Source organism: Penaeus chinensis, chromosome 21, assembly GCF_019202785.1.
Source record: "Penaeus chinensis breed Huanghai No. 1 chromosome 21, ASM1920278v2, whole genome shotgun sequence".
NCBI lineage: Eukaryota > Metazoa > Arthropoda > Malacostraca > Decapoda > Penaeidae > Penaeus > Penaeus chinensis.
The window spans coordinates 10708388-10733387 of record NC_061839.1 but is presented as its reverse complement, the minus strand read 5'-3'; the positions used below and the strand labels follow the sequence as shown (position 1 = coordinate 10733387).

General features: G+C 51.2%; 1 protein-coding gene across 7 annotated transcripts in view; it reads left to right on the top strand.

Annotated features, from left to right (window-relative positions):
* LOC125036318 (pumilio homolog 2-like) overlaps positions 1 to 25000 on the top strand; it is a 190417-nt gene that overhangs the window by 101147 nt on the left and 64270 nt on the right. For 6 of the 7 annotated variants that reach the window (XM_047628815.1, XM_047628814.1, XM_047628810.1 and 3 more), the window contains 4 exons: positions 578 to 695; positions 830 to 1035; positions 2264 to 2406; positions 3408 to 3795. In XM_047628815.1, the coding sequence (XP_047484771.1) occupies positions 862 to 1035; positions 2264 to 2406; positions 3408 to 3795 (705 nt within the window). In that variant the 5' untranslated portion in view covers positions 578 to 695; positions 830 to 861. The remainder of the gene's footprint in view (positions 1 to 577; positions 696 to 829; positions 1036 to 2263; positions 2407 to 3407; positions 3796 to 25000) is intronic. The other variant, XM_047628811.1, reaches the window with a different exon arrangement.

The window sequence follows — 25000 nt, the reverse complement described above, 5'->3', positions numbered from 1 at the left end:
GTATAATGTATATATATGTATGTATATATTATATATATATATATATATATATATGTATAATGTTTGTGTGCATGTAGGTATATGTGTGTGTGTTATATGTATTATAAATGTTATATATAAAGTTTTCCCAATTTATTTATTTTTAACTTTTTTGCGAGTCCAAGCCTTATGGTTCCTGTTTATGGGAAAGAGGTTGACGGACTCCAGTGGCGGAAGAAGTATCTCCAGTTCAAGTTCTATTTGAAAGAGTTTCAGGTACAATTGTTAAAGTGTTGAATGAAGCGTGGAACGAGTTTTTAAGTTTTGCGAGGTCGGTTGAATGGAAACGTTGGCGGGAAAGGTCCATGGGGATTGCACGAGTAGAGCCTTTTTTTTTTTTTCTCACCAAATGTCATTATATATTTATTTATTTAAGTCCTTGTTATTGTTATTTTACTTTCCGCTGTATGGTTCCAGTGTCTTTATATGGGAAACCCCCGTAGTATATCTTATAATGCGAGTTAGGATTTTAGCTGTGTAAATATTATTGGCTCTCAGCGAGAACATTTTTAATTAAGCTTTTCCTCCTTCGTTTCAGATTGCGCCAGCGAAAAAGCTGTGGGGAGTGGAAGAGGGGAAAACAGACAACAAGGGGATTTTCAACATAGGTGAACCCACATGGAGAGAAGCAGCATGGAGCACAGGACACCCAACAGGTGCGTGGACAGACAACACTTTGCAATTAGTTTTTTTTTTTTTTGTCCCTTCTTAAAAAAAAATGATTGGTATAAAGTAGAATTTAAGCATGCCACTTTTGACGCAATGATCTGACGAATCTTCCTTCCAACAGACCACGGAGTGGGACAGAGCCACGGGTTGAGTATGGGTGTGGGACAGCGAGGCCCTGGACGTCCACAGTTCCCCGGGGGAGACTCCGTGCTGTCCCCGCGCGCTTCGGACCACGCCGGTGTGGGGCTCAAGATGGTCGAGTACGTGTTGGCGTCCTCACCCACAGGCAAGGACCTAGACGCTCGCATGGCCAACCTGCAACTCAGAGTAAGTATCGGAGACTTTGAGGTTTTAATAACATAACACTCTTCAGCTCTTAGTGAACGAATGTATATTAACTTAATGAATAGACAATATTTTAATTGTGTGCTTCCTGTGTATATGTTAATGTAATTGCTATATCTATAGTCGTCTTCCTTCCCCTTCACTTTTACTGTTATATTCCGTGCCCCACTCTCTCTCAAAAAGGAAAAACAAAAACAAATACTAGACTACCTCCTACTATGCCATATGCTGATGAATATGGTAGTAATCGATCATCCCTCGATTCATGCAGCCTTGTTTGTTTATTCATGTATCATTTAATTAAGTCAGGAACTTCAAATATTGAATCTCTCTTTCTTGTCCATATTCGCTCTGCGAGGAAATTCGGAAAAGATAAACAGGGTGCGGAGAGCCGCTTACAGAAGTCTTAAAATTACATATCGCTGTAACATGACAGACCAATTCCTTAAATGGAGGAGAAAATATAGAATGTATAGGTCGCTAGTGGATTATTCACAATTTTGTGGAAAAGAAATGTAAAGTTAAAAATCGAGAGAGACTAATCTGATCGAGTACTGTGCTGTAGCAAATTATTATGGTTGACATGAAGTTTCTCTGGGCATCTTACACGAAGAATATTGTATATGCGTGACACTCACCGGCATCCAATTTTCCATAGACCTAAACTATGATGAATCGTCGACTGATAGTACAATGGAGGCGACATATTGTATTCATTAGTCCTGAGATATAATCCTATTCCTCTTTAGATCTGAAAGGCTGTTACTAAATTCTACTCGGATTCGGTCCGACATTGACGAAAGAGGGACATAAAAGGACCTCATGGATGCCCCCTTGAGAAACGGAAAAAAAGTGTTTGTTGTCAGATAAGAATCGGGTGTGTCAAGGATGAAGGTTTTTCGACCATGGCTGTAGTCAGGCCGTCCTGAACTCTCATGAGGGGAGGGGTTTGTTTAGTCTGGTTCCACCCCGGGACCACTTGTGGACCACAAAGCACGTAACGTGATTACATTTTCTGAATTATTTTGTGTCCGCATGAAATGTCGGATTAGAAAATAGCTGAAATGGCAAGCCTACGTCTGCTAACCCAGATCACACGGGTTTGTCCTAACGATTCTTGAACATCTTTATCCCCCCCCCCCCTTCTTTGTTATATCTGTAGTGAACTGTAAGGTTGTGTTCAGCCACTTATGAAATTTTATTTTCACAGAACGGTGGTGTAGAGACGAGCAAGGACAAGAAAGATAAGGCGCCGTCACCTTTCGACCCCACAAAGAAGGACGTGGAGAACGGCAACGCCCCACAGGCGAACGGCATCGTGCAGAACGGCCTCGATGACGACAAAACTTTTAAGTAAGTCTCTAATGTGAACGGTTGCAGTCATTGCATGCTTGAAGGACGACTTGCGCGTTGGCTCGGCTGTGCTGTTCCCTTCCAAGTCCTGATTTCTAGAAATGTGCAGGACGGTCGTAAATAAACTTGAAAACTACAGCGCGCCAGGTGCGTCCAAGGGCTTTGGCTTCTTTTACGAACTCCAGTTAATTAAAACGCGAGTGCATCGACGCGTCCGACTCGTATGTTTGCCACGCGAATCGTGTTCGGAAAAGTTGGGTTTCCTTCTCAGGCATCTACCTGGTTTTAGTAAATGTTTCCTTTCCCAAGGACTTTAACCTACTCTTCATGTCAGAAAGTTGAAACTAAGGCTTAATTGGCCCTTTTGTCATGGTCAGTTCTCATTTGCAAAGTATTAGAAAAACTAGCTTTTACTCGCACTCAGCTCATTGATCTATAACCGCGTATACACGCAGAATCGTGAGAAATGGATAATCGAGTACGCTTGCTACATATGGCTATATGTAGCAACTATTACAAACGTGTTCGGATGTAATTGTAGTTGCAGATGTTCCTGTAAGCCAAAACATTTGTGTGGTGAACTTTGTTACTTTAAAGACAGTGGTGAAAAGTAGTTCTCGACAGCTGATAATGCCACTGCGCAGTTCATGACGGCCAACTTTGCCGGTAAATGTCTTTGATTTCGCTACACACTCCTGCCCAAGTTCTGGTTATTGGTCTGGGAGAAGTGGAATCATACTCTTAATTAACCTAACATCTTTGTTGCAAAGTCTGTTTTAAGCTTGCGTTACACAAGTCTTTGGAACTGAAAGTTGCTCGTTTACTCATCTGAAACAATTGTTTCCACATGCTCTATATTATGCAATTGTATATGCACCAGTAATGTATTTTGTTCGTTACCAAAATTACAGTACATGGCAATGAATTCAGGCTGCTGGACATTATTAGAGTTAAGTTAATTTCTTCGAAAACCCTTGTCAAGGTGTACTTAATGATAGTAGTGTGTTACAATCTCACAGCCGGACGCCGGGCAGCAGACAAGGCTCACCATCAGAGGAGGACATCAACAAGAATGGCATGGTGACGGGCGTGGGTGTGAAGGAACCAGAACTCGTTGGGGGAGGTGTGGTGATGGGCGGCCCCAGTGCACAGGTCCTCGGACACCTTGACCACCCAGGGTTCGAGGGCGTGGGCGGCGGGGCTGTCGGCGGCGGAGCTGTCGGAGGCATGGGCGGACCCGCGGGCATCCTTGACCCAAGTATGAGCGGCGCGGGCGGGCCGTTCTCATCCCCAGCAGGCCCAGACTATAGCAACATGGCCACCAGCATGCCCATGGATTCACCTACGCTCCTACCGGGACCACAACCACAAAACTTCACCGACAATCAGGTGAGTACAAGATGACATCTTGCTCAGATAGCTATTGCCTAGTTATCAGTATCATGCTATGCATCCATCATTATAAATCCTCAGCCCTTGCGCACTGTGAGGTGAGTTTTTTTAGAGGATTTTACACCGAAAATTAGGATCAGGATTTGCCCTTTACTGCAGAGTTGGTTTAGTCATGGGCATAGGAAAAGGAAAAGATGGGCACCGCAATATGTCTGCCTTACAGAGTCGGCAGTATTAAGTGCTTCCCCCTTCGTGTCTTAGAATATAGGCCCCTCATCGCTGTGGGCGTGTTGGTATCTTTGACCTTTGGGGTCAAAGGCGTTAGGCTTTTGTACCACTTGAATAGTATCTGAAACCTACCTTCCTCCTCTCCTCTCCTCTGCTCTCCTCTGCTCTCCTCTCCTCTCCTCTCCTCTGCTCTCCTCTCCTCTGCTCTCCTCTCCTCTGCTCTCCTCTGCTCTCCTCTGCTCTCCTCTCCTCTGCTCTCCTCTGCTCTCCTCTGCTCTCCTCTGCTCTTCTCTCCTCTGCCTCTCCTCTCCTCTCCTCTCCTCTCCTCTCCTCTCCTCTCCTCTCCTCTCCTCTCCTCTCCTCCTCTCCTCTCCTCTCCTCTCCTCTCCTCTCCTCTCCTCTCCTCTCCTCTCCTCTCCTCTGCCTCTCCTCTCCTCTCCTCTGCTCTCCTCTCCTCTCCTCTGCTCTCCTCTGCTCTCCTCTGCTCTCCTCTGCTCTCCTCTGCTCTCCTCTCTCTCTCTCTCTCCTCTGCTCTCCTCTGCCTCTCCTCTGCTCTTCCTCTGCTCTCCTCTGCTCTCCTCTGCTCTCCTCTCCTCTCCTCTCCTCTGCTCTCCTCTCCTCTCCTCTCCTCTGCTCTCCTCTGCTCTCCTCTCCTCTCTCTCCTCTCCTCTGCTCTCCTCTCCTCTCCTCTCCTCTCCTCTCCTCCTCGCTCTCCTCTGCTCTCCTCGCTCTCCTCTCCTCTCCTCTCCTCTCCTCTCCTCTCTCTCCTCTGCTCTCCTCTCCTCTGCTCTCCTCTCCTCTTCTCTCCTCTCCTCTGCTCTCCTCTCCTCTGCTCTCCTCTCCTCTGCTCTCCTCTCCTCTGCTCTCCTCTGCTCTCCTCTGCTCTCCTCTGCTCTCCTCTGCTCTCCTCTGCTCTCCTCTCCTCTCCTCTCCTCTGCTCTGCTCTCCTCTGCTCTCCTCTCCTCTGCTCTCCTCTCCTCTGCTCTCCTCTGCTCTCCTCTCCTCTGCTCTGCTCTCCTCTGCTCTGCTCTCCTCTGCTCTGCTCTCCTCTGCTCTCCTCTCCTCTGCTCTGCTCTGCTCTCCTCTGCTCTGCTCTCCTCTGCTCTGCTCTCCTCTGCTCTGCTCTCCTCTGCTCTCCTCTGCTCTCCTCTCCTCTCCTCTGCTCTCCTCTGCTCTCCTCTCCTCTGCTCTCCTCTCCTCTGCTCTCCTCTCCTCTGCTCTCCTCTCCTCTGCTCTCCTCTCCTCTGCTCTCCTCTCCTCTGCTCTCCTCTCCTCTGCTCTCCTCTCCTCTGCTCTCCTCTCCTCTGCTCTCCTCTCCTCTGCTCTCCTCTCCTCTGCTCTCCTCTCCTCTGCTCTCCTCTCCTCTGCTCTCCTCTCCTCTGCTCTCCTCTGCTCTCCTCTGCTCTCCTCTCCTCTCCTCTGCTCTCCTCTCCTCTCCTCTCCTCTGCTCTCCTCTGCTCTCCTCTGCTCTCCTCTGCTCTCCTCTCCTCTGCTCTCCTCTCCTCTGCTCTCCTCTCCTCTGCTCTCCTCTGCTCTCCTCTCCTCTGCTCTCCTCTGCTCTCCTCTCCTCTGCTCTCCTCTCCTCTGCTCTCTTCTGCTCTCCTCTCCTCTGCTCTCCTCTCCTCTGCTCTCCTCTGCTCTCCTCTGCTCTCCTCTGCTCTCCTCTGCTCTCCTCTGCTCCTCCTCTGCTCTCTAAAAAACTCTCTCTCTCTCTAGGTAGAGAAAGGAGGAGAGGGGAGAGGGGAGGGGGGAGTGGAAGAGCGACAAGAATTCATACAGTTGAGAGAGAGAAAGGAGGGTAGAGAGAGAGAGGGAGATAAAGGAGAGGGGAGAGAGAGAGAGATAAAGGAGGGGGGAGAGAGAGAGAGAGGGGGAGAAAGGAGGGGGGAGAGAGAGAGAGAGGGAGATAAAGGAGGGGGGAGAGAGAGAGAGGGAGATAAAGGAGGGGGGAGAGAGAGAGAGGGAGAGAAAGGAGGGGGGAGAGAGAGAGAGGGAGATAAAGGAGGGGGGAGAGAGAGAGAGGGAGATAAAGGAGGGGGGAGAGAGAGAGAGGGAGATAAAGGAGGGGGGAGAGAGAGAGAGGGAGATAAAGGAGGGGGGAGAGAGAGAGAGGGAGATAAAGGAGGGGGGAGAGAGAGAGAGGGAGATAAAGGAGGGGGGAGAGAGAGAGAGGGAGATAAAGGAGGGGGGGAGAGAGAGAGAGGGAGATAAAGGAGGGGGGAGAGAGAGAGAGGGAGATAAAGGAGGGGGGAGAGAGAGAGAGGGAGATAAAGGAGGGGGGAGAGAGAGAGAGGGAGATAAAGGAGGGGGGAGAGAGAGAGAGGGAGATAAAGGAGGGGGGAGAGAGAGAGAGGGAGATAAAGGAGGGGGGAGAGAGAGAGAGGGAGATAAAGGAGGGGGGAGAGAGAGAGAGGGAGATAAAGGAGGGGGGAGAGAGAGAGAGGGAGATAAAGGAGGGGGGAGAGAGAGAGAGAGGGAGATAAAGGAGGGGGGAGAGAGAGAGAGGGAGATAAAGGAGGGGGGAGAGAGAGAGAGGGAGATAAAGGAGGGGGGAGAGAGAGAGAGGGAGATAAAGGAGGGGGGAGAGAGAGAGAGGGAGATAAAGGAGGGGGGAGAGAGAGAGAGGGAGATAAAGGAGGGGGGAGAGAGAGAGAGGGAGATAAAGGAGGGGGGAGAGAGAGAGAGGGAGATAAAGGAGGGGGGAGAGAGAGAGAGGGAGATAAAGGAGGGGGAGAGAGAGAGAGGGAGATAAAGGAGGGGGAGAGAGAGAGAGGGAGATAAAGGAGGGGGAGAGAGAGAGAGGGAGATAAAGGAGGGGGGAGAGAGAGAGAGGGAGATAAAGGAGGGGGAGAGAGAGAGAGGGAGATAAAGGAGGGGAGAGAGAGAGAGAGGAGATAAAGGAGGGGAGAGAGAGAGAGAGGGAGATAAAGGAGGGGGAGAGAGAGAGAGAGGGAGATAAAGGAGGGGGAGAGAGAGAGAGAGGGAGATAAAGGAGGGGGGAGAGAGAGAGAGAGGAGATAAAGGAGGGGGAGAGAGAGAGAGGGAGATAAAGGAGGGGGGAGAGAGAGATAGGAGATAAAGGAGGGGGGAGAGAGAGATAGGGAGATAAAGGAGGGGGGAGAGAGAGAGAGGGAGATAAAGGAGGGGGGAGAGAGAGAGAGGGAGAGAGAGGAGGGGGGAGAGAGAGAGAGGGAGATAAAGGAGGGGGGAGAGAGAGAGAGGGAGATAAAGGAGGGGGGAGAGAGAGAGAGGGAGATAAAGGAGGGGGAGAGAGAGAGAGGGAGATAAAGGAGGGGGGAGAGAGAGAGAGGGAGATAAAGGAGGGGGAGAGAGAGAGAGGGAGATAAAGGAGGGGGGAGAGAGAGAGAGGGAGATAAAGGAGGGGGAGAGAGAGAGAGGGAGATAAAGGAGGGGGGAGAGAGAGAGAGGGAGATAAAGGGGGGGGGGGGAGAAGAGAGAGAGGGAGAAAAGGAGGGGGGGGGAGAGAGAGGAATAGGGGGGGAAGGGGGGAGTGGGGGGAGGGAGGGAGTAAGGGGGGGGTGGGGGGACGCCGTGGGGACTCCAGGCCGGAACCGCGCGCCGCCCCCGTTGTTCGTCGGGGGGGAGTCACTCCCCCCCTCTGGGGGCCGCGCCCCTGGCTCACCCCGTTTTCCTCGCGCGGGGGGCGCCCCGCATGGGGGGCCCTCCCCCTCGTCCCTCGCCCCATCCCCCCCTTTGGCGCGCCCTCTCCCCTCCGCCCCGCGCCCCCGCATCCTCCCTCTCAGCCCCTGCAGCCCTCCCCCTCTCGCCCCCTCCCCAACACTTCCCTTCTTCCCGATTCCCCCCCTCTTTCCTCCCCTTTTTCCCCACTCCCCTCTCCCTCCCCCCTCCCTTCCCTCCCCTCCCCCACTTGCTCTCACTCTGTCCTCACCCCCCCCCCTCACCCCCTCAAACCCCTTCCTCTTCTTTCCCCCTTTTTCCCTTTTCCCCTCTCTCCTCTTTCCCCTCCTCCCCTCTCTCTTTCTCCCTTCCTCTCTTCTCTCCTCTCTTTCCTCCCCTCTCTCCTCTCCTTTCCCCTCTCCTCCCCTCCCCCCCTCTCTCTTCCCCCTCTCCCTCCTCTCTCTCTCTCTCTCCTCTCTCTCTCTCTCTTTTCTCACTCTCTCCTCACTCTCTTTCCTCTGCCTCTCTCTTCTTCTCTTTCTCTCTCTTCTCTCTTTCTCTCTCTCCCCTCTCTCCCTCCCTCTCCCTCCCCTCTCCTTCTCCCCTCCTCCTCTTCCTCTCCATCTCTCCCTCTCTCTTTTTCTCCTCTCCTCCTCTCCTCTCACTCTCCCTCCTTCTCTCTCCTCTCACTTCTTCTCCTCCCTCACTCTCCTCTCATCTCCTCTCTCCTCCCCTCCCCCTCTCCTCTCCTCCCTTCTCTCTCCTCCTCTCTCCCCTTCTCTCTCCTCTCTCTCCCTCCTTTCTCTCCTCTCCTCTCTCTTCTCTCCTCTCCCTCTCTCTCTCCCCTCCTCTCCTCTCCCCACTCTCTCTCACTCCTCTCTCTCTCTTTCTCCTCTCTCTCTCTCCTCTCCTCCTCCTCTCTCTCTTCCTCTCTCTCTCTCCCTTTCCTCTCCTCCCTCTCCTCCCCTCTTTCTCTCCTCCCTCTCTCTCCTCCTCCTTTCTCTCTCTCTCTCTCTTTCCCTTCCTCTCTCTCTCCTCTTCTCTCTCTCCTCTCTCTTCCTCTCTCTCTCTCTTTCTCTCTCTCTCTTTTCTCCTCCTCTCTCTCTCTCTTTCTCTCTCTCTCTCTCTCTCTCTTCTCTCTCTCTCTCCTCTCTTCTCTCTCTCTCTCGCTCTCCTCTCTCTCTCCTCTCTCTCTCTCCTTCTCACTCTCCTCTCTCCTCCCCCTCTCTCGTCTCCTCTCTCTCTCTCTCCTCTCTCTCTCCCCTCTCTCTCTCTCTCTCTTTTACCCTTGGTTCATGCCGGTTATTACAATTACATATACACATGATGACAAGATTATGCCTGTTAAATTATAAAGATGTATAGATGTTATTCTGCAGTTCTGCAACTTGGCTTACCATATTTTGAGTGGCAATCATTAAAGTGACACCTCTCTGCCATATTTCTGTACTTCAAATACTTCGCACTACGTAAAAAGATGTGCGGTAGATTTTCATGAGTCTCCCCTGAGAGTGCAGCTAACAGAGAACGGACCGGTACAGTACAAAGGAAAACGGTGGTTATTACCCTAATAGGGGAGACTTTTATAAAATTCATATTTTATATTTATTTCATGTGTAGATAGCACAATGTTATTTAATTTCACGCCACGGGTTTTGAACAAAGTCAGCTTTAGGAAATTCAATCAGCAACATTTATTTGCCAGGTTATCGTAACGTATGATTTTGAAATGAAGCAATTTAGACCTTATTTATTTATTTTATATTATTATTTTTTATTTTATTATTTTTTTTATTCCCCCCCCCCTTTTTTCTTTTTTTTTTGCCTGGGAGTGAATGAGCCAGTATTCATGGGTATTATTTCCGTCCTTTCACACGTGAAAAAGTTGCAATGCCGGCATGGGTCTTGCACAAGACTCGAGTCCGTTAAAGATGAAGATCCGCGGTGAGCCTCTACTTTAAACTTTTCGTCAAGGTCAACCGCCGGGAGCATTCGTCCTGCATGTCTTTTTCCTCCGCTACCTCTCGCCCTCGTCCTGGGTTCGACCTGCTGCTCGTCCTCGACACTGACCTGCTCGTCGGGCATGTTTACGCGGCTGCTTATATTCCCCGTGTTTTAAGGAACAGCTCTGGTTTCTCAGGAACCTTTTTTTTTTCTTCTTCTTCCTCTTTTCAAGCAGATGCTACTGGCGTGCGCTTTATTTTTTATCTTTTGTTTTGTTTTCTATTTTTGTTCTGAATGACATTCAGGCGTGTTATCGCAATATCGTTTTTTCTGTCTTTTATCTCCAGGCACAACGTATTTTTTCCCCTTTCCTTCATGGTTTTCTTTATTTGTAAATTGTTTTTCGCAAATCTCGTTTTTTTTTTTTTTTTGTATTCCTCGCATTCCGCTTCTTCGTTTCCCTCCACTGTCGCAAGGCCACCAGTATAAACGTTCTTCCTTTTCAATTTTTTCCTTCATTTTTCTTCCCGCGCAAGGAAGCCTTTCCTGAACCTTCATCCGGTAACCCTTCATGCGTCCCTCGAACTGAAGGCTGTTTCCTGGTGGGAGCCGGAGCGGGAGGGAAGGAAGGAGGCAGGGGGGAAAGATAAGGAGAGACAAGAAGAACGAGAGAAAAGGAGATTGAAATGGAGAGGCAGAGAATGAGAGAAAGGGGGGAAGAAGGGCGCCCGGGGCGAGTACCCCCCCCCCCCATTCCCGGGCGGCGAGAGCAGCAGCATGTGAAGCATTTGTTGAAGCACGTCTTCCCTAACCTAATTAGCATGATAAGTAGCGACCCTCCAGCGTCGTTTTCCATAAAAAATGTTGCGAGGTGGGAGTTGGTGTATGAGGAAGAGGGTGGGGGGGTGAGTGATAGGAAGAGGAAAGTAAACAAGATGGTGAGAGTAAGTAGGAAGGACGGGATGGTGGTGATGATGATGGTGAGAGAGCTGGATCTCGGAGAGGCGGAAAGGACAGCCTCAAAGAGAGAGAAAACATGAATAGAGAGGAAGCAGGATTAAGGATCGAGCTTGGAGGTAAAGGAAGTGAGCTTGTTATGAAAGCGGGTGAGGATGATGAGACGATGGGAGAGAAGGGACATATTTTGATCGGACGTGATAGCTATGAAACCAGTTGAGAGAGAGACAGACAGACAAACAGAGAGAGAGAGAGAGAGAAGTGAGGAGGAAGGCTGCAAGAATAGCAGTAAGTGGGCGAGCGTCAGAGTTCCCGTGTGCCCAAGATAATTATATTTCATCAAGCTCACTTTTAAAAGGCCGGCCGTAAAAGCAGCGAGGAACAGTGGGTCATTCGGTGTCCATCTGACATTTCAATATCATTAACACGTTCAATACCTGGACAGCGGCAGCTTATGTGTAAAGTTGGTTGGCCGTTTATTCGATTGCGTTAATCGGCCGAGTTCGAACGGTGTGCCATGCTGTTGAAATGGGGAGCGGCGCCGGGGGAAGAGGAGTGGGCGAGGGAGTTCACGTGGCATGTGTAATAGGGAGTACTTGGAATAATCCTTCTGCGTATTTCTGAGCCGAGAGGTATGCATCCAGGTAAGAGGGCCTTGTAAGTAGAGAGGAAAGATGTGGGGTGGGTTCCTCGTGAAGTGACAGGCGGCGGGGGGTAGGGGGTGTGCTGGCCTCGAATCCCCGTGCCCCCACCCTCTCTACCTCCAGATATGTCAGCCCTGTCAAGAGGGAGTGAGTGGTGGTCGTGTTTGTGTGAGTAGCGGAGTTCAACCGAGCAATAGTGTTTCCTGGACGGTGACTGATGGAGTTCCATTTAAACTGACAGAGCTCGATGCCTAGTGTCAGGGAGTCATTGGTGCCATAGAAGTAGTTTCAGGCGAGACAGACCACAGCCAGAGCGAAAACCCTCAGGGAGACTGGCGAAACCTGGGTGTCTACTGCCTGGATCTTACCAGGGCCAACCTAATTAATAAGGATCCCAGATGGATCGAAACGTCTGACCTGTCAATAGTTCTCGAGTTTCATTAGTTCGATTCGTCATCTTGTGTGTCTAGTCACGACATTCCGAGTGCTCGGGAACTCGGGCGGTTGTTTCGATGGTGAAGGTGGAGTAATGGAAGCGAAAGCGTAGCCTGAACTCAATAACGTTTGCCGCTACTAATGCTGGCAATGTCGCGATGTTGTGGGAGTGTCGCGGAAGGCCATCGCCATCTGTTTGTGTGACAGGTGACACCTTCGCGGATTACAGCGAGGGCGCCATTAGTGGTTGGGCTTTGTATCCACGGGAGGGCACTTCCCTAGTCCCTCGATGATCCAATCCACTTTGCAAATGGGTCTATAGAAGCCTCCATGAGCTCCTGACCCCTCGCGGGAGCGGGCAGCACGTGTGGAGCCAAGGATGAGACATGATCCGTATAGACCAGTCCGCGTGTGGGAAACCTGAGACGACCCGGAGATGGTCAGTTGACATAACAAGGTATTGATCCCCCCCGTGTACCAAGGTGCCAGTGCCGGGGTGCCGGCCGCCATACCTCTCTTAACAACCCACCGGAGGTCCTGGTGTCGCTGTGGGCGGTAATGAGCGGGGCGAAGCACCGCGGCTCCCACACAATCTTGTTCCTCCAGGCCTTTGAAAACTGGTCTATATTTAGCACAAGCCGCGAAGAAAATTGTAATGAAACACTCGAGTGTTGCGCTGCATGGGAGGGGGAGTCTCGGAGGAGGAGAAAGAGAGGAGGAAGATGCTGGAGGGGAGAGGGAGGAGAAGGGGTGTGGTGAGGGGAACAAGGAGGTCCTTCAGGGCACTACAGAGGGCCCTTGACTTGACCCCGCCCAGCCAGACTCCCAGGACCCCGCGCTCCTCGCGCCGGGATCACGGCGCACGCGAGACTTGAGGAATTTCTGATCATAATTAACACCTTCCCTGCTAGATGTTCCTCCGTACTCCGGGGCGAAAGCAGCCACACATGCAGTGGCCGTGGAGGAAGGTGGAATTGGTAAATAACGCGGAGGACGCCAAAAAAGGAGGTAGTCTCCGATGATGTTCGTGCGTGTTGTGGGTACGGTTTCTCAATCGACAGCGGGGCCGTGGTGGTAGTACTGCGGTTGGCCGTCAAGTGAAGAGCGGTAAGGCGTGCAAGGAGCCAGAGGGTGTCGTCACATCCTTATCTCCCCACATGCCATCCTCGGTGGGGTGTATCTCACGTAGTCGACATCTAAGGCAGGCGAGCGGGGAGGGTACGGGGCGGGGGATTAGTCGGGAGGGTAAGTTGAATATGCTCTAGTATCCCAAACTGAAGGTTGTACCACCTGACTCCATGCTCCTGTTAATGAAAATCATGACTCTGTCTCGACCAAACGAATAGGGTCATGACCACATGGTGCTGGAGGTTTTGCCCGTCGCGCCGAACCCCCTCCGCTCGTCTTATATTATTATGACTCGCTTTATGCGGGTGAAAAGGTCTGCGAGTAAACATCATAAAACTATTGAGTTGTATCCACAACTGTGACCTAACAAGTGCGTGAAGAGGGACTTGTCCTGGGGCAACGGCGTTGTGCCTTTGGTCGAGATTGAGTTATTTGAACCGAGGAGTGTACATTCACACAGCGCCAGTATGCTACATCGCGTGGTTTATGCAGCGGCGTCCGCATATCAGTGTGTTGTGTGCAAGTTGGCTTTCCTTGCCGTCTGCTCGTCCCCCCAGCGCCTCGCGTGGTTGAGGGGAAGGGGTGATCTAGGCGCCGTGTTGTCTACAGCCTCACTGTCAAGGTGTTTGAGTCCTCTCATGCTTCATTACCGTCTAACTAATCATGAGTCATTCTCACAGATTTCCCCCCGGATTTCCTCCCCTGGTTAGCACTGGCACATTTTCTTCCGCTAACGTTATTTTGCGAAACTGGGAATTGCAAAGACTCCGAAGACGTAACCCAAGGAAGGACTCCGAAGCTTTGTAATTAGTTCGTGTGGAAGCCAAGGTCTTGCCGCGATGTCTGTTGCAAGGGGAAAGAGCGAGGCCTTGTTTACCGACGTTTATTCGTAAACGGAGGCTAAATCCTGATACAGTCGATACCCTGTGCTTGTCTCGGGTAATTCGTGAAGGAAGGGTACTGTGCGAGTATGCTTTGTGTGCGCGTGTGCGTGTGCGTGTGAGCGAGAGAGTGAGTCTGTCTCTCTCGTCTGTCTCTCTCGTCTGTCTCTCTCGTCTGTCTCTCTCGTCTGTCTCTCTCGTCTGTCTCTCTCGTCTCTCTCTCGTCTGTCTCTCTCGTCTGTCTCTCTCGTCTAATAAAGTGTAGTCGTTTTATAGCGACAAGAAGCGTCTGGCCGAAATACCGTTTCATCACCGCCTTTTCTGTAAATCGACTTTTCGCGTGGCGGTATCTTGCAAAAGTGGCGTGCGCCGTTTTTTGCAAGGAGGCGAGGATAAATGTTCCGGCTTGTTATGCGAGGTGTGACTCAGGAATGTCCCAGTGACTTTAGCAGTGACCTAGTATGCCGTGCCTTGTAATCACGGCAGTATTGTTCCCTCAAGTAGTAGCTGACCACCGGCGTATTAAATTCCCATTGTGTGAGTTTTGCAGCCTGCCGTCATTTTGGCTTGTTTCCCCAGAGTTGACAAAAAAAAAAAAAAAAAAAAAAAAAGTGACACGTAACATGTCTTCGTATCAAGGTGTGCTTGGCATGTCGGCAAGGCTTCCGTGCGTGTGGCTGGGCTCCGGGCGTGATGTCACTGCTACCCTGTGACGGCGCTGCATGTCGATATGATACGTTCGCGTGTTCAAAGCGGCCAACAACAAATCAACTCTGTTTACAACGAAAGTCTTAGCTTGCATGCATTTGTTGGCCGTCTAATACTGCCTGGCAGTGGAGTCGTCACAATCAGCAACGTGTCTGGTCCACAGTTTTTGTTTGCGTTCGACGGGTAAATCGGCGGAGGGCAAAGCGAAGACCCCGGAATTCGACGAACGTCTATGACCCTAAATTATTATACCGTGCGTAATGCGGGGTTATGTTTTGTTTGTGAAGATAAATCAGGACATTATTGCGAGTGCATGTCGGCACTCGCGGGGGGCGCTCACGGACAGCGGTGTCGTGGCCCGATCAAGACAATTAAAGCAGTAGAACATAAGCCATAAAAAGTGTCGCCAACTTTCACGAAACGGAGGGAGGTAGGTGGCCCGGAGACGACGTGGCGGTGGTGCTGAGCATCCTCGGTTAGAAGCTAGGCCGTGCCTTTGGTTGTTTCCTTGTTTGAGCAAGGCGGGAGGCCGGCACGGCGAACCGTTCCTGCTTCGTTGTCGCTCACTCTTCTTCTTCTCCTCCTCCTCTTCCTCCTCCTCCTCCTCTTCCTCCTCTTTCTCCTCCTCCTCTTTCTCCTCTTTCTCCTCTTTCTCCTCTTTCTCCTCTTTCTCCTCTTTCTCCTCCTCCTTTCTCCTCTTTCTCCTCCTTTCTCCTCTTTCTCCTCCTTTCTCCTCCTCTTTCTCCTCCTTTCTCCTCCTCTTTCTCCTCCTCCTTCTCCTCCTCCTCTTTCTCCTCCTCCTCCTCTTTCTCCTCCTCCTTCCTCTTCTTCCTCTCTCTCTCTCTCTCTCTCCCTCCCTCCCTCCCTCCCTCCCTCCCTCCCTCCCTCCCTCCCTCCCTCCCTCCCTCCCTCCCTCCCTCCTTCCCTCCCTCCCTCCCTCCTTCCCTCCCCCCTTCCCTCCCTCCCCCCCCCCTTCTCTCTCTCTATCTCTCTCTCTCTCTCCCCCTCCCCCCTCCTCTCTCTCTCTCTCTCCCCCTCCCCCCTCCTCTCTCTCTCTCCCTCCCCCTCCTCTCTCTCTCTCTCTCTCTCTCCCTCCCCCTCTCTCTCTCTCTCTCCTCTCTCTCTCTCTCTCTCTCTCTCTCTCTCTCTCTCTCTCTCTCTCTCTCTCTCTCTCCCCCTCCCCCCTCCTCTCTCTCTCTCTCTCCCCCTCCCCCCCTCTCTCTCTCTCTCCCTCCCCCTCCTCTCTCTCTCTCTCTCTCTCCTCCCTCCCCCTCCTCTCTCTCTCTCTCTCTCTCTCTCTCTCTCCTCTCTCTCTCTCTCTCTCTCTCTCTCTCTCCCTCCCCCTCCTCTCTCTCTCTCTCTCCTCTCTCTCTCTCTCCTCTCTCTCTCTCTCTCTCTCTCTCTCCTCTCTCTCTCTCCTCTCTCTCTCTCTCTCCCTCCCCCTCCTCTCTCTCTCTCTCTCTCTCTCTCCCTCCCTCCCCCCTCCTCTCTCTCTCTCCTCTCCCCCTCCCTCCCTCTCTCTCTCTCTCTCTCTCCCTCCCTCCCCCCTCCTCTCTCTCTCTCCCCCTCCCCCCTCCTCTCTCTCTCTCTCTCCCCCTCCCCCTCCTCTCTCTCTCTCCCCCTCCCCCCCTCCTCTCTCTCTCTCCCCCCTCCCCCCCTCTCTCTCTCTCTCCACCCTCCTCCTCCCCTCTCTCTCTCTCCCCTCCCCCCTCCTCTCTCTCTCTCCCCTCCCCCTCCTCTCTCTCTCTCATCTCTCTTCTCTCTCCTCTCTCTCTCTCTCTCTCTCTCTCTCTCTCTCTCATCTCTCTCCCTCCCCCTCCTCTCTTCTCTCTCTCTCTCTCTCTCTCTCTCTCTCTCTCTCTCTCTCTCTCTCTCTCTCTCTCTCCCTCCCTCCCCCTCCCCCTCCTCTCTCTCTCTCTCTCTCTCTCTCTCTCTCTCTCTCTCTCTCTCTCTCTCTCTCTCTCTCTCTCCCCCTACCTCCTCTCTCTCTCTCTCTCTCTCTCCCTCCCTCCCCCTCCTCTCTTCCTTCCTTCCTTCCTTCCTTCCTTCCCTCCCCCCCTCTCTCTCTCTACCTCCCTCCCTCCCCCTCCCTCTCCCCCCCCTTCTCTCCCTCCACTGTCTATCTATCCCTCCCTTCTCTCACTCATTGTCACTCTTCCATTCTCCCTCCCACTCCCATATAAATTCCTGTATCCGTTACCTTTCTTCCATGTTTCCTTCTTTGCCCCCTCCCCGGGGCCTTGTATCAAGTGGAGGGGAAGCGAGAGGGAGGGAAGCGAGGGTGATCCGTGCGGCAGATAAAGAGAGGGGACTTAGCGAGGACATGGTCGGGTGGATATCAGGTCCCAACACCCATTGGACATCGCCCACGCCCGTACACCCACGCCCTTGGTTTTGCATACGGGAACCTGAGAGTCGACGGCTGCCATGGATTATCGGCAAACAGCGGGATTTAGTAGAAGCTGTCATGTCTTGTATGAGTCCTTGGGCATTTTAAGTAGGTGTGCGTGTGTGTGTGTCGGTATGTTTGGGCGTTTAGTGTTTGATGGAGAGAATGCCGAAGACGGGTTGCGAGAAGCGGGCGGTGAAGAGTTGATAGCGGATAGAGGAGAGAGGCTTAGGTGTGAGATTGGAGTCCAGGGGAAGGTGGTGTGAGTGGCGGAAGCAAGGTCCGAGGTGGAGGGGCAGCAGGAGAGACAAAGGAAGCAAGAAGGCGGAACGTCCCGTATCCGCTGCCGTCCCCGTCGTAGCCACGGCTGACCCACGGCTTTCCATTTGGCCTTCGCAATGCCATTACTGAAACGGTCGATGTTAGGATTTTTCGGTGGATATTGATAAAGTAGGGAGTCGTGGTGTTATTTTTGTTAAGGGACAGGAATGGCTTGGTTTGAGCGGTCGCTCGGTCGCTTGCGGGATGGGAATGCGTCGTTTTTACCCAGGCGAACGTGGTTGTGTGACCAGGTAATTAGAGCCCCATCAAGTTCGTTCTTTCTATTTGCGTAGGTTGGGTGTACAAAGAAATTGGGTTGACGTAACGGCCTTTGTTTTCAGTAAACAGATGGCGTTATGCAAGTTGCTGTATGGGGCAAGTGCCACCGTTCCTTAGCTATACATTATTTATACGTTGATGGACACTTAGGGCCGTTATAGCACCTAGACACGCCTTCGCACCCCGCTCGCTACAGATCCCTGTAGTTGATATGGTGTTATTGTTTCGGATATTCAGTTTCTTTGTAACTTTTTTTTAGAGCTAAGTGACGTCGAGATATGACAAGATAATGGCCAAGTCTTTTAACAAATGTGTGTGTTGTTGCGTGTGTGGGGTGCGTGCGTGCAGGGTATAGAGGGCAGGGAGTAAGTATAACGGACAGGGAGTGAAGGAGCCCGAGGAGTACGGTGGCGACGAGGATGCCTCTCAGTGTTGAGTGAGGTGGCGGCGCCCGGGCGCTTACTTGAGTCACCAAGGGTCCGGGAAGCGGGGCGGGGCGGCGGGGGTGGGGGAGGTAAGGGGACCGCCTGTATTGAGACTGCCAAGGGGCTACAACTTTGGAATGTCATTGTGGCATCCTGGACGGGAGGCGCAAGGGAGAAAGCTTCTTGCTTCGGTTATGCGTTATGTATAGCAGCGGTGGTCAGGTGTCGCGGGAGAAAATTGTAGAAAGTAGGCGGGCAGGAAGACGACTGAATATGAATCGATTGGCAAATGAAAGTAGTTTGTGACATAGTATTGTAAGGCATCAGGTGAGCCTGGGCAGCAAAGCGAGCCGGGGTTGTTTAAGTTTGCGTTACCAGGATGCCGGTTAATGATGAGCATAGGCGAGCCTGCCACATTATTAACTCATGGGAGCCCTTCAAGTAGACGCGGTAGGCAGGCAGGTAGGTTGGGTGCAGCAGGGTGGAAGGAGGAGGAGAAGGCACAGGACGAGGCCCAGGAAAGTGCATTAGGGAGGGAGAAGGGCGCTCTGAGGCAGGGCTGAAGGTGATGGGGCGTCCAGGGAGAAGTGGGTAAGGTCATATTGGCTCTTGGGCCCCTTCTTGAAGCAGTATCGCCCTTTACCTTGGAAGCCACTTCACACCTTCCCCTCTCCACCCGCCACCCACCTTCCCCTCGCCCACCTTCCCCTCGCCCGACTCCTCACGTTGTGCTCTCAGACCTGCTTTATATAAGGTGGTGCGCATATGAATTAATGTATATATAAACAAACACTCACCTCTCCGCGCGCACACAATCACATCTATAGTGTATGTGTATGTATGTGTGTGTGTGTGTGTGTGTGTGTGTGTGTGTGTGTGTGTGTGTGTGTGTGTGTGTGTGTGTGTGTGTGTGTGTGTGTGTGTGTGTGTGTGTGTAATGCAAGTTTATGGGCTACTTTTTGTTGCCATTTATTTGCATTAATTGTCTCCATCCCATTTCACATTCATTATTCGCTCCAACCCCCCCCCCCCCCCCTCATCCACGTACGAGCCGATAGCAGCGTAACAATAAGTGTGAGACGTGGTGCCTATGGGGTCCATCCCGTACAGTGCGTTGTGCAAGGCATCCGTCTCTCTCGAGGCTCTCGGAGAAACCACGGCGATACCCCCAGCTGACCCCCTCCCCCCCCACGTGCCTCCTCCTCATCTCCATCCTCCTCCTCTTCCTCATCCCCCTTCTTCGTTCTTTCTTGCCTCAGCCTCCGCTTGGCTTCTTTTCGTGTTGGCTGCACTTAATTAGATATTGATCTCGGCTTAAAAGGTATTGATGTTCACTTAATCCCTCAATTATTTAGAATGAGGAAGATCCGCAGTTTGTCTTCAGAGGATGTGTGTGTTTTGAGAGGATTCCCCGTTTATCTGGTCCTGTTGTGTCTTGTCAGCAGATGGATTGATGAATGTGCTTGGAGATTTTGCTAAAACAGAAGCAAAGGAGCTAAGACTTTATTTGCAGCACGAGCATTTTTAACGAGATAATTCAAGAAAAGCCGAAACAGTTACACACAGATCGAGTTATTTCCCAGAAGGAAATGATTCTGTCGAATATATGCATAATTTTTTCCCCCCATCTTCTGAAGCACAAGAACTCCATCTTCCTTCTCTTTATCTTTGGCCTGATAACGTGGAAGGATATTTTTCCTTCGCTCCCCCACCAATATTACCAGGTGTCCACCATGCGACCACTGCATCACCGAGTCCGTGGACCGGCACGTTCCTTGTGACGTGTGAGTGCGAGAGAGTGACGTCAGTGATTGTGGACGGTAACTGTTTGTGGAGGGAGTGTGTCCCCTTTTCTCTCTCTCTCTCTCTCTCTCTCTCTCTCTCTCTCTCTCTCTCTCTCTCTCTCTCTCTCTCTCTCTCTCTCTCTCTCTCTCTCTCTCTCATTCTCTTCCTCTCTCCCTCCCTCCTTCCCTCCTCGGCGCTTGCTTCTTTTCCGTAATCTGCTGGATTCTTTAGTTTCCCACGTGCCTTTTTTAGATTGATTAGATAGGAGTTTTCTTCGATCGCGAATTGTCCATATTGGGTTAACTAATTGTTGTTCGAGTAACGAGTAAGGGCCAGGAGATTGAACGGGGTATTAAATGCAAGATTGGGAGATCGGCCGAAACGCGCAGACAAACGCAAGAAAGGGCTCGCCCTGCGAGGGAGAGAGGTAGATGGGTAGACCGCAAAATCGACAAGTAGGCGAGGGGAAGCAGGGGGAAGATTGTGGAGGAAGAGAGGAGCTGGAGTGGAGAGGTGGAGGAGGAGGGCTTGGGCCTGGAGTGACAGTGCCAGGCTCTTGTGGCACTCACTGCTCTGAGGGCTCTTACCTCCTGTCGTTACACTCGCCCACATCCAAGGCCTTCAGTACCTGTACACCTCCCTGTCTCTAACCACGCTTACATCTTGTTTCTCGGTCATTTTTTACATGCACATCTACGTGTTTAGCTACTCTGCATCTGTAGTGACACCTGTCTGCTTACTTGCACATATTGATCACGGAGAATTTATTGAACTGCATGCAATGGCCTCAGCCTGATAAACGCATTCCCTTGAAGAGTTAGTGTATGCGCCCTCCCTAGAACGCAATACTTTTTTAACGACGCACACCTGATGTGAAAATTTCCGAGCTGGCAACCTACATCTTGAATTGGAATGATAAGCGGCGACGTATTCTAATTTTGCACTGTGTCTTCCGTAGATTATTAACGTGCGCCACGCTCCATTCTCTTTCTCTCTCTTATCTGTCTCTCCTATCTTTCTTTCTCTCTCTTATCTCTCTCCTATCTTTCTTTCTCTCTCTTATCTCTCTCCTATCTTTCTTTCTCTCTCTTATCTCTCTCCTATCTTTCTTTCTCTCTCTTATCTCTCTCCTATCTTTCTCTTTCTCTTTTTGTCTATTTCTTTTTTTCTTTCTTCTTTTTCTTTCTCTTTTTCTTTCTCCTTCTTTCTCTTTTTCTTTCCCTTTCTCATTCTCTATCTATCTATATATATATCTATTCAGTATCTCTTCTCAAATCTAACACACAAGTATACTTAGTTGGATACGCACATGTCCACTCGCATTACATGTAGTAATTACATGAATTTTTTTTTCTCCTGCACATCATTCCTTCGCCTCTCGTCCATCTCCTTCGCTAAACGTGAGCATCAAATTATAATCCTGGATGACTGATGGTGATCGTGCGAATACACTTAAATAGATGAACGGTATGACAGCGGAAGATTAGTGGCTACGGATCCCCTAATATTGTTCCATGATTGACATTGTCCATTAATTAGACCACGTTTAAAGGCAGGGGGCGCTGAGCTAGGTCTACGAAGGGAAGGAGGGGGATGAGAGGGGTGAGAAAGGAGGGAGGAGACGAGAGGCGAGAAGAGGAAGAGAGGCCGCAAGTTCTCGCGATGCGTCTCGGGTGTCGACGAGGAGGAGTCGGCATCGGCGGAGACACGCGGGGAATATTCGATGACGCGGAGCCTTAGTCATGCAGGCAGGTCAGGCAGGCCGACGGTATGATTGGTAATTTCTGCCGGGATACTGGAGGTACAATTGGAAAGTGGCATTCGGGCAGGGGTAGTGGCAGGGGAGGGCTGGGTGTGGCGGAAGCTTTTGGGCCGATGCGAGCCGGGAGGCCAAACATTGGAACCGTGTCATTCTTAATTACCCGGCTGGATTAGATTTTGTGGTCGGGACACGACAGGTTGCTCATCAGCATAACGAGCTAGGACACACTTTGTTCTCCTCGGTAATGCAGACTTTTTCTCTTTCTTTCTGCGTCTCTCCTTTTCTCCTTTTTAAAGCAGAGCCCGCGTGTTCCCACTTCTCCCACCTCATCAAGCTCAAGCTGTCGCCGGCTTCCCCTCACCCACTCACTCCCCCTCTCTGCCCTTCCATCCACTCATCCATCCATCCACCCATCCATCCGCCTCAGGTACTCGCTTTTTCGCCTCCTCCATCTACTCCCTCCTTTCTTCCACTCCATCCCGTCTTGATGTGGGAGTAATGTTTGCCGGAGCGACGTTTTGATCAGCCTTTATGTTGCGGGCACGTTTAGGAGCCGCGTGTGTTATCGTGTGCGATCCCTTCCGTTCTTGGAAGCTTTATGATAATTCCCTCTGATGCCGCGGCGCTCGCTGGGGTCGACCCGGCCGGCCTTCTCGGGGTCCTGCCACTTGGAACTCGGGAACTCAGGTGTTAGAAATATTCTGGGTTAACGTCACAGTTTTCCGGGCTCGTGCTTTTTAGCGTTTTCATTTTCGTTCATGCTGCTGGGAGTTGAGCCTACCATTTGTTTTTTTTAGTTAATTCCATTAACTCGGGGCCCTCTGCTCTGTGTTGTCCAGTGGAAATCTAGTTACTCTTACTCTGTCCAAAATGCCTCTGCCAGCCACCATTCGATATATTCAGCCAGTTGTTCCCTGCACTCCCTTCACATTTCCTCTATTCCATAATGCACTACCTCCCCCCCCCCCCCCCCATCCTCTCACTCTCCCGCCCCTCGCCCGTCCAGCTTTCGCGGTATTGCCTTCCATGACGCCACATGATCTGACTGTCCCTGTCCTGCGTACCAGGTGTGGGACGTGTAGTTATGGCAGACCAGGGACCATGCCACTGAAGAGGATGGTGATAGATGGTGCTTAGGCGTGATAAGATAGTGTTGTCAGTGCTTTAGGGAGCGCCGCGTGGGTCTAGGAAAGGGGAGATGAGGATGTCGGCGGTGACAAGCCAGGGGGTTGCGGCTGAGGATAAAAACCTTGACACGCAGCTAAGGACATGTCCCCGAGCAAAGTTGTAGAGGAAACTAAGGTTTGAGGGTCCTTCTACCGTTCTCCTCCTCCTTCTCCTCCTCCTCCTCCTCCTCCTCCTCCTCCTCCTCCTCCTCCTCCTCCTCCACCTACCCCCTCCTGCTACTACCCCCTCCCACTCTCCTTACCTTGGCGGGGGTAGCGGCCCTCCAACACACACACCACCCTCTCTTCCTGTCCCTCTCACCACCTCCTCCACGCCCTCCTCACCTGCTCCTCTCGCTCTCTTCTCGGCGGAAACCTCTCTTCCAGCCTTTGTGACCTCAATGATCCACGTTTTGGAACATTCTCTGTGGAAAAGTTGTGTGAATGAAGTCAGTCACACGAGAGCGTTGGCAAGAATGGCCAGATTCTTCTCTCAAGTTTCTGCTGTAGGTAATACCCGGATCTCGGGTGAATGAGAGGGGCTTGAAGGGGATAGCTCCAGCGCAGTCCCGTGGTGATAGTGGTGACGGGGGCGGCGGTGGCACTGGCGCTGGTAGAAGCAACTGAGGTCACGACCCAGCAGGGGAATCGCCCGTCAATCATGTGGACAATACCTACCACATACACTCGCCCATATCGCTTCGCTCGCTCCGCTTTCACATTACATTGACAGTGTTTCCCTCCATATGGGTTATTTTCGTAACTTGGGATTTTGCTTTTTGACTATGACTGATATATGAAATGTGTGTTTTGATATTCTAAGTTTTGGCTAACTTGTATGAATTGCTTAGGTATTTCCACTTATCTTAACGTCATATCCTGGTCTGTGAGTTGGGTTGCAGGGACACATGCCTAATGGAGACCTCTCGGGAACACGAAAGACTTCTTTAAAATCTCGTATTTCTCTCTGTTGGTCGAATCGAATCTTCGTTCACCGTGCCGCTAGTAAACAGAGATCAAGCATAAGACGGAAAGTTAAGTCTTTTATTTCATAATATGAAGAAAAGAAAAAATGACGGCGATTACGTTAGGCTGAAGATTGCTGGCATCTGCTAAGAAGCTTCTGTTGCCGACTTGGCTTCACGTGACTGCAGTGACAACTAGTATTATTAATGTATTAAAGTAGCTGTGAATTCTAACTCGGCCTGCCTGTATTGAGATACGGGGCCAATGCTCCCGATAGCAGAAGGCGGGGAGGAGCAGCCTTTGCCTTCTTTCATATTCCGTCTGGTCTCATTCTGGCTTTTCTTTTCTCTTGATACTTTTACGGCCTTTAGTTACGAAAAAAAAGAGCGTCTCTGTAATATTCATTCCCTCTTCCCCTCCTTTGCTCGTCTGGGCGGATGTTCTAGTACAGTCGACTCCCTCCGGAAGCGCCACGGCTGTGGGAACGATCAGATCTCGTTAGACTGCCGTGGCGCCCTGCCCCGTGGACAAGAGTTGAAGAACCGCGAAAGAGTTCAGTGTCGAGAAGCGCTGCTTTCGAGACAGTGGCCAAGTGCTCTGAACTTGTCTTCCCGTAATTGGTGGCACTTGGGGTTTATCTTTTCTTTCTTTTTTCTTTCTTTTTTTTATTCTTAAAATATTATCATCAATTATTATTATTATTATTATTATTATTATTATTATTATTCTCTTGTCCCTCCTTCTCCTTCTGCCTCCTTTTCTTGTCCACCCGTTACTCTTCCCCCTCCCTCCTTCCCCTTCCCCTTCCCCTTCCCCTTCCCCTTCCCCTTCCCCTTCCCCCCTTCCCCCTGCATAGCAAGTTTCAAGGATGATCCGGGAGCGACTTTACAAAACGCACCTCGAACGCCACACAAATTCCCCGACCGCGCTCGTACCGATTTATAGACCGGCAGCGAAACAAGACGGGGTTGGGTCCCGTTATTCACTCGTCCCGTAAAACGTAACCAGACCGAGCAACTAATGTTAAAAACTAGGGAAAGATTCGTGGATCAGAGCGTCGAAGAGTTTTTTGAGTTGTTTTTCTTCTCCTCGCGTAGACTTGCTTGTCGGTCACGTTCCCGTCCTCGCTTGTGTGCCTTGCGTTGTAAGAATTGTTTGGTTATTTATTCTTCCGAAATTAGTGCAATTACGGAAGCCCACGTGGACTTGGGACAAGGCTACGTGAAAGGAAAAACTTTTTTGGCTGGAGAAACATTATTTCTTAAGAGATCTCTATCTCGCTAGCGGCGCCTCCTCCCCTTGCGCTTTGTGTCAGCGATGGGCCTACGGTATAGGTGGGCGTGGTTCAGGGAGGTGATGACCTTGGAGGGGCGTGGCAGGCCATTGTGTATAAGGTACATCCTCCCACGATGACGAGAGATAAAGGAGACGAGGTTCTTGCTCTCCGACCGTCGTCCACCTGCCCGGCCAGCCGCGTCTCAGCCGCTGACAAGCCACTTCGTCCTTTGTTTCCCCTGGAAGCGTTGCCCTCTGCTTTCCAGTCAT